This window comes from Diachasma alloeum, unplaced genomic scaffold (genome assembly GCF_001412515.2).
Source record: "Diachasma alloeum isolate Michigan unplaced genomic scaffold, Dall2.0 Dall_scaffold_00295, whole genome shotgun sequence".
NCBI classification, from domain to species: domain Eukaryota; kingdom Metazoa; phylum Arthropoda; class Insecta; order Hymenoptera; family Braconidae; genus Diachasma; species Diachasma alloeum.
In genome coordinates, this window is record NW_021680434.1 from 966,808 (window position 1) to 977,589 (window position 10,782).

Below are 10,782 nucleotides of genomic sequence, written 5' to 3' on the forward strand. Positions count from 1 at the left end.
CCCCCCCCAACAATCGGTTGCACAGAAAAAAGGAATAATAAGAATAATGATGACCATACATTCAACCAAGCTGAAAATCTGCCAAAATTATTTAAAAAGAAATCATATTCAGTTTAATAAAACGCAATAAACAGCTCATTATACAAGACAGCAGGAAATAACGTGCGAAATGGTCATTCTGGAGCAAAATATACTAAACTTCCCTAGAACCCCTCAAAAAAAATCTCGCAACTCACCCTATTGTCTTCTCCCTCGATCTCCAAGTCATCGACCCTGACGAAGTCCGGATACGCCTGAATGATCTGCTTAACCCCCTTGATGAGCTCCTCCCCGACCTCGAGGAACTGCACCTCGACCTCATGATACTCCTTAGTATTATCAGCCGAGTAGTAAATCTTCCAGCCATCCTCCTCCTGCACGAGCTTCGTAGCATGTTCCCTAGCGAGCCTGACCCTGGTGTCCGGCTCGATCTCCACCCTGTTGAGCACCTCCCCATCGTCCCCCATCCTCTCCCCATCCTCGAAGACCGAGCACTGCAGCTCAACAGGCGCCAGCACTGGTGGCAAAAAATCATGAATATGGCCCTTGGCCATCTGATCAGCAGCCTTGTCCACATCGATCCTCTCAATCATCTTGTGGAGGAGTTCCTTGGCCCTCTGACGGATCATCCTCTTGGCGTCACTGTCCTCATCAGCATAGGCAGACCCCACAGACTTGAGATAATGCAGGGGCATTCCCTCCCTGAACTCTGACTCCTCAGCGATAGCTGTTTTGAGTGCCTCAGGCACCAGTTTCTCCAGAAAATCGCCCCAGCAGTTCTTCTGGTAGACACTCAGAGTGACATGGAGGCTGTGGGAGTCACTGAGGGTCTCCCCCTGGTGGATCGTTCCCCTGGGAAAGTACAGGAGGTCCCCAGCGCTGAGGATCTCATCCAGAATTGGCTCGCCAAGCTCCGAGGGATCGAAGTTCTTGGAGGAGTACCTGGGGAGGAACTCGGAGGGGCTCCTGGGCTTGTACAATCTCCAACGTTTCTTACCCTCGATCTGGAGGATGAATGCCTCGATGTCGTCGTAGTGAGGGGCGAAGCCCTGGGAGCCTGGCGGCGTCAGGTAGACATTTGCCCCAACAAAACAATCGAAAAACTCCTGGAGGCAGGCGTTCAAGTTGTGGAGCTTCGGGATGAATGTCTGGGGATTCAACATTCGGACTGAACAACCGTTTGCGTAGTAGTCCCAGACCACACTGGGGAGGGCTCGGCCCTCTGGGTTGTGGGTCTCCCGTTTTCCATTCACGTAGGCTGTTATGTCCAGGTTCTTCGTGAAGAGGATGTGGTAGCGACGGAGGATATCGTCGATCTGGGGGGTTGACATCAGGAGCTTGTAGTAGCTCGGCCGGTTGCGCTTTATGTGGAGGGGAGCTTTCTCCCAATTGTTCCTGGAAGAGGATTTTATTATTTTATGTTATTTTATTATTGTTAATTCATAACAACAGCAACAATAATAATAATAATAATAATAATAATAATAATAATAATATACAGGAGGAAATTTAAGGGATATTGGAGAAAAGAATAACCACGTTTGTTAATTTGTCATAGAAGTGATTTGTCATTGTCGCTTCTATGACAAATTAACAGACGTGGTTATTCTTTTCTCCAATATTCCTTGAATTTCCTCCTGCATATTTAATAATATGGAGATGAATGTTAAAATTAATTAATAAATTAATAATAATAATAATAATAATAATAATAATATGCAGGAGGAAATTTAAGGGATATTGGAGAAAAGAATAACCACGTTTGTTAATTTGTCATAGAAGTGATTTGTCATTGTCGCTTCTATGACAAATTAACAGACGTGGTTATTCTTTTCTCCAATATTCCTTGAATTTCCTCCTGCATATTTAATAATATGGAGATGAATGTTAAAATTAATTAATAAATTAATAATAATAATAATAATAATAATAATAATAATAATAATAATAATAATAATAATAATAATAATAATAATAATAATAATAATAATAATAATAATAATAATAATAATAATAATAATAATAATAATAATAATAATAATAATAATAATAATAATAATAATAATAATAATAATAATAATAATAATAATAATAATAATAATAATAATAATAATAATAATAATAATAATAATAATAATAATAATAATAATAATAATAATAATAATAATAATAATAATAATAATAATAATAATAATAATAATAATAATAATAATAATAATAATAATAATAATAATAATAATAATAATAATAATAATAATAATAATAATAATAATAATAATAATAATAATAATAATAATAATAATAATAATAATAATAATAATAATAATATGCAGGAGGAAATTTAAGGGATATTGGAGAAAAGAATAACCACGTTTGTTAATTTGTCATAGAAGTGATTTGTCATTGTCGCTTCTATGACAAATTAACAGACGTGGTTATTCTTTTCTCCAATATTCCTTGAATTTCCTCCTGCATATTTAATAATATGGAGATGAATGTTAAAATAAATTAATATATTAATAATAATAATAATAATAATAATAATAATAATATACAGGAGGAAATTTAAGGGATATTGGAGAAAAGAATAACCACGTTTGTTAATTTGTCATAGAAGTGATTTGTCATTGTCGCTTCTATGACAAATTAACACACGTGGTTATTCTTTTCTCCAATATTCCTTGAATTTCCTCCTGCATATTTAATAACATGGAGATGAATGCTAAAATTAATTAATTAATTAATAATAGTAATAATAATAATAATAATCCGGTAAAATGTTTAGTCCCCAATTCTCAATTTGTGGCGTTTATTCTATTCATTCTATGAAGAGACCAGGATAAAAATCGGATTTATGGGGATTATTCCATTATACGAAAAAATATATCGACTTTAAAACTTTCTGGATTCAGTGAAAAATTAATTTTTTTTAAATTTATTTATTTATTTTCTGTGAGCACACGTTTTCTGTACGCACCGAGTAGCCACAGACAACATAGCATGCATGCATTTATTGCATTTAATTTTTTTTTATTCAGCACAGAAAATAAATTCTCTACTCTGTACCACAACTCCCCCCCCCCCCGCCCTTTCGCGCCAAAATTTTTTTTTTATTTCCCAAACCATATATAAAATAAATTACCTGAAGAATTCATCAGCATCCAGTGGATGGATGACCCAACTAAAAAGTGTAGCGGCCTCCTCAGGCGGATTGATGTTATTTCGAATCTCCTCCTGCTGAGGAGTATCAGCCCCATCAGGAACAAACTTGGGAATCCCCTGTTTCTGACTCTTCCCACTTTGTTTATCCCTCTGGCCACCCTTCCCCTCCTTCTTCCCCTTGGCCGCAGCTTTTGGTGTGACTTTCACCTGAGGTAATCCAATCGACACGTCTTCAGCGACCGGAGCAACGGCCTCGGCCTCATCATCGCCCACAGATTCATCTGCAGCAGCTGAAGACTCCGATTTCGTCTTCTTCTTTTTCTTTCCACTCTTCCTCGGGGTTGGCACCTCATCCTCGTGTGCGGCGCTCTCGACGCCGTTGGCCACCTTCTTCGGGGTCGACTTCAGGAGCTCTCCTATGTCCTCAATGGCCACGTGAGCGGAGAGACTCAGCTTCGATGGGGTCTTAGAGGCCGGAGACTTGTGGGATTCACTCGCTGACGAACGTGTGCGCTTCACTTTCGTTGGTGGAGGGACTGTGTCAACGCTTTTGCGACGCTTCGAGTGAACGGCGAAGGCTGACACGAGCTTCGTGTTGTCCATCTGCAATGAGAAACGAAAAAATCATTATAATGAATATCTCAGAATCTACACTGAGAGAAAAACAAACACGTTGTCAAACAAGTCTTGTTTGGGCCAACAAAATCGCTAGTTGAAAATTGCCAAAAAAGAATTTGTTTGCTTCGAATTTGAAAGTCTCAAACATGAATAATTGTTCTGCTTTCGACAGCAACGAAATATTTGGCTCAAGAGGCGGATTATTCACACCAGACGGTGCCTTTTCAGGATGAAAATATCTCATCTCTCTAAGTTACAAATTTGCTATCATATCATTATTATTGTTTCATTTAAGGGTTCATTTATTGTCTGTGATTATTAGACAGCCGAAACGAAAAATTACTATCCCTTGTTTCGCATAAAACAAAGATTTTTCGGGAGCAAAATACGTATGGGAGTATCGAATAACGAAGGGGTAGTGCTAAAATAGTATATTTCGCAACGAGTGCAAAATAGTACATTATGTCATCAGGTGATAAAAGTATTATCTGGCGAATGTGACTTTATAATCCGAGCCGAAGGCGAGGATTATAATCACATTCGTCAGATAATACTTTTATCGCCGTGTGACATACAATATTTTTCGTCGCTGGGCCCGAAAACCGCGATCTAACCGAGCAAAGCGAGGTTAGAATCGCGGTTTTCTCGGGCCTAGTGACGAAAAAGTGTTTTTTGGCGAGTGGGAGGTTTATATCACGAGCCGAAGGCGAGTGATATAATCCCACGAGCTAAAAAACATTTTTTCATGAGTTACGAACAATATTTTTCATCACAATGTGGCGGAAATTGGACTTTTAGGCACGCAGAGCGTACCGAAAAGTTCACTTTTCGTCACAGCGTGATGAAAATGACATTTCTTGCGTGTACAGAGAATGCAATTTTTTTTGAACGACTAAATCTATTTTTGCGACAAAAATTTTTCACTCCGGCGCACTCTCTGCATGTTTGGCACAAAAAATCCTTTTTTGATAATTTTCAAAAAACTATTTTCTTGGCACAAGTAAGACTTGTTTGAGAACTTTGTCGTTCTTCTCTCAGTGTAGGGAAGATAGCAGAGTTTTCGAGGGGATATTTTTTGGAAGAATGACGCAAAGAAATTGGTGACGAACTCAGGTCAAAACTCTGATACATAAAGTCATTCATTTCAGGCTAAATAAAATAGTTTAAACACTCTGACACCAGTTGTTTATAACATTCAGTCTATGCGGAGAGGAATGTCTTTTTCAGTCATGAAAAATGGCTTTTTACCTCTCTTCAATATAAAATAATTCCAATAAATATTGAAAATCGAAGGAAAATTGAAGGTAATAGACTTTTTACGAGTCGAAAAAAACGAAAAATGACAATTTTCGATAGAAAAAAAAACTTCGGATGCATATTTTTATCACAAAAGTCAATAACAACGTGAATGAGAGATTCAAAATCTGTCCCCCTATTTTCCAAAGAGGCACCAGCTTATGGAGTCGAACAATTGTCAATTTAATTTCCCAGATTTATTGGTTGAGCTTTCCGAGATCAGAATATTCATCAATTTTTATTTCAAATTCTCATTGTAAAATGGCATTTTCAATATTTTTCAACGATTGTTTTTTCTGCATTCCATGTGACCTTCCGAACAATCATTCGCATGCAATTATAAATCACTCAATTACTTCTGTTGAATAAAAAATAAAATAAATGCTATTGAAAAATGAAAATTTCATGATGTTTTGAAGAAACAACTTACACTGTTTTGAAGAAAAAAATTTGCAAATAGTGCAGAAAAAAATTGAAAAACATTTGTTGAAACTTCCCATCAACTATGGCACTTGGAAAAAGCGGTGTGACCACCCTTAATAGGTTAGAAACCCTTTCCCCTCATTTTCTCCTCGTGTATATCTCTCAAAGCTACAAACTAACGCTTCCACTTATTGTTCGATAGCTAAAGACAATTAAAAATCCTTAATAATGTTAATTTAACAATAATTATCATCGAAATTCCTCAAAAGCCGGAGACTCACCTTGGCTCGTTTCTGAACGCCTCACGTGTGTTTACAATTCACCGAGAGCTCTTTGTTATCCCAAAAATGGAGGAAACTGCATAATCGAGGGAGCAAAGGGGCATTCAGTTGCTCCGTTCATTATCGGAGCAAATGTTGTCATTTCTTCATTAGTTTTTCGTTCACAAAAATCGATAACTACGTGATAAAGATGGCAATCTGGTACTGAAGTGATTAAAAACCCGAAATTAGTGATGTTTATAATTTTTTTTTGAGAGAATAATTTGGATTCAGACATGGACGTAACCTGTTTTGGGAGTTTGCCAGTGGCTGGACATTGTTGACTTCACCCAGCTGTAAATACCTCAGGGATTTTGGTGCTGGTCACGATATAGTGAAGAGATGTATCCAAATAACGTGAGAAGTTCACTATTTATTTTTCCCGTTGTCTTATTCGTTATTCAATTTTCACTTGGAGTGATTTTTCCACAAGTATTTGATGGGAAATTTCGACAATTTTTTTCAATTTCTTCTTTATGTAAAAAAAAGTGTAGGCATGAAACATCATGAATTTTTCATTTTTCAATAACATTCGTTTTTTATTTAATAGAGGGAATGCAGTAATTTCAAACTCCATGCGTTCGATTTTGCGGACGGTCCTTCAATTTTCAATATTTTTCAACGATTTTTTTTGTGTACTCCTATGATCTGAAAAATCAATCGCAAGGAATTTAAAGTCAGTCAATTCCTTTTGTTAAAATAAAAAAGAATGTTTCTAAAAATAAAAATTCGGTACACAAAATTAAGATTCTGGAATTATTTTATTCTGGAATATTTTCCTTCGTCTCCAGGGAAACCTCACGCGGAGGGGTCCACAGAGGGGTCAGTCAGCAGTGGAGACTGATCCTCTGAATGCGAGAAGACCCCCAGAAATGAATCGTCTTCCACCTACTATTGCAGAGCAGTTCAGGGAGTCTTGGCTGACAACTATTATTGGGTCTATTTTATTCGCCACTGGAATGTGCCTTCTCTTCTGGAATGAGGTCTATCGTCTTTACATTCTGCAAGATTAAATATAGTCGATTTTGGAGATGTTGAGAAGATTAACCCTCCGTTGCTGATTTTAGCGCAAGTTTTTCAATCGCTTTTTTTTAAGAACATAAACATTCACCCAAAAAAACGAACTTTCTTTTGAAACTTATTATCTCAAATTGAGACTTGTGAAAGTCTCGAATTGAGAATTTGATTAAAAAAAGTCAAGTTCGCGTATTTTCAACTTGAGGCATTCAAAAGTCTCAATTTCAGTCTGGGAAAGTCTCAAAGTGAGACTTGAAATTCTTAACTTACGATGTTTAGGCTTCAAATGGAGGCTTTTGAAAATATTATTTTGAGATTTCAAAGGTTTTAACTTGAGACTGTCAGAAGTCTCATCTTGAGACTTTCGGAAGTTCCAATTTGGGGCTTAAAAATCTCAATCTTATTTTGTCATAATTTGAGACTTTCAAATGGCAACTTGATTGTCCCCTGCTCCAACGAAGACTTTGGAATTGCTTCGCGAAATTGAATGCACCCTTAATGAATATTGAGAATATTCCATTCATAGGCAATTCTGCAAATATCCCGCCCACTATCTCTTTTTTTTATTATTAAATTTTCACGTTTTTAATTTTTTGCAGGGGAGGGCAGCATCGGTGGCTAGATCCCTGGACGAAGCTCTGGAGAACGTAGCCACGATCACAGACCTGAAGACTATTCCAAAAGAATACGAAGGGAAATTGGTCCATCTCTCAGGAGCAATCTGGACCTCTGAACCTCTCACCGAGCCTGATTATGGAGTCGTTGTTGAGGGGATTAAATTAAAAAGAAGAGTTCAAGTTTATCAGTGGGTGGAGATCGAGGAAGAGAGAACGTAAGTTGAAAAAAAAAATTCAAGGATCAAAATAAACGCGTTTTCATTGGATGAAATGAATAATTCAGTAGCGAAGCGGTAAAACGGTTTAAATCGATTTTGACTATTTGTCAGTTTTCAATAAATATCTCAGAATCTAAGGGAGATGGCAAAATTTTCGATCTTACCTTTTCAATAGTACTCAATTCGCTCTACAAAAAATGTCATCACAAAAATTTCGTTATCTCCCTTAGATTCGGAGATATTCCTCAAAAACTCAGATGAGCGCTAAGTTCACTTAAACCGTTTTACCGCTTCTCTACTGAATTGATTCATTCTAAATAAATCCGTTAATAAAATCAAATAAATGATTCATTTGACCCAAATAAACGATTATCACACTATTACTTGGTTTCTAACTAATGAAGTCTTTGTGTGGATCAAGGCAACATTCATTTATACTGAACAATGGAAAAGTGTGAATGAAGATGCAAATAAAAATTCAGTTTAAACTTGAATAAAACCCATTCATTTGATTCAAATAAACATACACTGAGAGAAAAACAGACACGTTGTCAAACAAGTCTTGTTTGGGCCAACAAAATCGCTAGTTGAAAATTGCCAAAAATGAATTTGTTTGGTTCGAATTTGAAAGTCTCAAACATGAATAATTGTTCTGCTATCGACAGCAACGAAATATTTGGCTCAAGAGGCGGATAATTCACACCAGACGGTGCCTTTTCAGGATGAAAATATCTCATACAGAGGAAAATTTATCAACAAATATTTTATCCCTAAGTTACAAGATTGCTATCATATCATTATTATTGTTTCATTTAAGGGTTCATTTGTTGTCTGTGATTATTAGACAGCCGAAACGAAAAACTACTATCCCTCGTTCCGCATAAAACAAAGATTTTACGGGAGCAAAATACGTATGGGAGTATCGAATAACGAAGGAGTAGTGCTAGAAATGACATTTCTTGCATGTACAGAGAGTGCAATTTTTTTTAAACTACTAAATCTATTTTCGCGACAAAAATTTTTCATTCCGGCGCACTCTCTGCATGTTTGGCACAAAGAATCCTTTTTTGATAATTTCCAAAAAAATATTTTCTTGGCACAAGTAAGACTTGTTTGAGAACTTTGTCGTTTTTCTCTCAGTGTAGGTGTAACAACCTCTCAACAATTCTCATCCCCACGATTTTTTTCATGTAGTTACGCCGGTGAAGTCCAAGAGGACAAAAACTACTACTACACAACGGAATGGCGCGACAAGCTGATCGACTCCGACTCCTTCTACATCCGCACTGGCCACGAGAACCCTAAAGAAGTCCCCATAAAGAGTCAAGTCCAGATAGCGGACGAAGCAGGCATAGGTGGGATAAAATTGGGCTTGGACCTCAAGAAGAAGTTCACCGACTTCATTGAGATCACCAGCGACCAGAGGCCTGAGCGCAGGGACATAAAAATGCACTCTGGTCTCTACTATCACGCAGCAGACCTCTGGAATCCACGAGTCGGTGACTTGAGGATTTTATTCTCCTACGCTGGGAAGGTTGGCGAGATTTTTTCAGTCGTTGGCAAGTTGGAGAAGGGAACTATTGTTCCTTATGTCACGTCCAGGGGGGAGGAGATCCTTCTGCAGAGGAAACACAGACTCACGGTGGACAGAATGTTTCATCTGGAGCATGTAAATAATTATTGGCGCACGTGGACCATCAGGTAATAAAACAAGTGTTTAGACCCTATTCAAGTATTTTTTCTCCGATGAAATGATTTTATTAAATGATTTTATTATTTAAACTTTGCTCGACATTGAACTGTTTGAAAACATTTTAGAAATCTAAAAAAAATAGAAAGTTTACTTTTGAAGAAAGATTGATGAAATAACTTGGAAATTGTCATTTTTGAAAATTACGAACATTTTCTATAAATAATTTATAAACAATCAATTTTCCACTGCAAAAATCACTTGTTCGGAATCGTAACAATTTATTCATTCTCAGAATTTCATCAGAGATCGCATTCATGTCTAAAAAAATAGTAATTCTATGCAAAATGTAATTTGCTTGAAAATAATTGAATCTACAGTTTCATCTGCACCAAACTATAAAAAATACTCGGACATGATTAATTAATTTACTCATTTTCTTGTTTCAGGGGTCTAGGTTGGCTAGTCCTGTTCGTAGCCGCCAGCTGTCTCGCCAACATCTTAACAACAATAATCCAAAACTCCTCGTTCCTCTGTGGAATAATAGCCATTGATTCACTGACAATGTCAGTCTCCATGTCGATCAGTCTTCTAGTCATTGGATTCGCCTGGGTGTGGTACAGGCCGATCGTAGCTCTCTGCCTGGCTTTTGCAGCAATGGTTCCTTTCATCTATTCGACGTTCACATCGTGTAATAGGCAAAATCAACACAGGGATCAGTACAGAAGATTCTGATCCCTGTTCTTCCGTGTTTGGACAACGAACGTACAATGTATTTATAGAATTAGTGGTAATAAAGGTTGATTTTTATGTCTTTGATGATATTTTCGGCAAGCGTGGGTGATCAATATGGCTTGTAGATATAAAAAAAAAAAAATTCTAAAAGTTTTTTGCGGGAAATTTACTTTTCCTCGATTGAGGGATTGAGGGAGTTCCCGGAAACATTCTCCAGTAGAAGTTGTTTGGTTTTTTTGGATATTTCATGTTCAGAAATTTTTTTTTCACGAAGATCAAGGGTCAGATCTTGGATTTTTCCAGGGGGAAAGTCGACTTTCGACAAAATCGAATTTTTTCGCCGAGTGAACGTTAATTCTGTATTTACTAACGACTCTGATGCTAATGAAACACCCGAGGGCTCCAGAAATGTCGAAATAAAATTTTTTTTTTTCACCCGGGGCCAAAGTGTCAGATCTTGGATTTTTCCCGGAGAAAAGTCGACTTTCTCCAAAATCGGATTTCTCCACCAAGTGAATGTTGACTCTTAATTAGTACCTCGTTAGTTTTTTAAAATTACTAATCAATTGAGTAATCCTTAAATACTGAAAAATGCATTACATTCATCTGCTGACGAATTACCAGTGATTTACCATCGTCATTCGTTT

General features: G+C 36.8%; 2 protein-coding genes across 3 annotated transcripts in view; one reads left to right on the top strand and one right to left on the bottom strand.

Annotated features, from left to right (window-relative positions):
• The window catches only part of LOC107039223 (ribosomal oxygenase 1), a 9,639-nt gene extending 3,765 nt beyond the window's left edge, over positions 1 to 5,874 (bottom strand). Inside the window, exons 1-3 of the mRNA XM_015258739.2 lie at positions 5,820 to 5,874; positions 3,182 to 3,804; positions 237 to 1,434 (exon numbers count right to left, since the gene is read on the bottom strand). Coding sequence (XP_015114225.1) covers positions 237 to 1,434; positions 3,182 to 3,804 — 1,821 coding nt within the window. The 5' untranslated portion in view covers positions 5,820 to 5,874. The remainder of the gene's footprint in view (positions 1 to 236; positions 1,435 to 3,181; positions 3,805 to 5,819) is intronic.
• A 48-nt stretch (positions 5,875 to 5,922) lies between these two features.
• Positions 5,923 to 10,210, top strand: LOC107039239 (transmembrane protein 43 homolog). 2 transcript variants are annotated; one of them, XM_015258758.1, is made up of 6 exons: positions 5,923 to 6,020; positions 6,093 to 6,215; positions 6,650 to 6,841; positions 7,475 to 7,707; positions 8,905 to 9,411; positions 9,850 to 10,210. In XM_015258758.1, the coding sequence occupies exons 2-6, from the start codon at positions 6,201 to 6,203 to the stop codon at positions 10,133 to 10,135; spliced, it is 1,233 nt and encodes a 410-aa protein (XP_015114244.1). In that variant the 5' UTR covers positions 5,923 to 6,020; positions 6,093 to 6,200; the 3' UTR covers positions 10,136 to 10,210. The 2 variants fall into 2 exon arrangements, with proteins under 2 accessions (XP_015114244.1, XP_015114243.1); XM_015258757.1 differs by having other exon boundaries at positions 5,923 to 6,215.
• Positions 10,211 to 10,782: the final 572 nt, after the last annotated feature.

Excerpts from the sequence above, each read along its gene's own strand:
- LOC107039239 (XM_015258757.1), top strand. Across the intron at positions 6,842-7,474 it reads GCCTTCTCTTCTGGAATGAG|GGGAGGGCAGCATCGGTGGC; the intron begins GTCTATCGTCTT and ends AATTTTTTGCAG. Across the intron at positions 7,708-8,904 it reads GAGATCGAGGAAGAGAGAAC|TTACGCCGGTGAAGTCCAAG; the intron begins GTAAGTTGAAAA and ends TTTTTCATGTAG.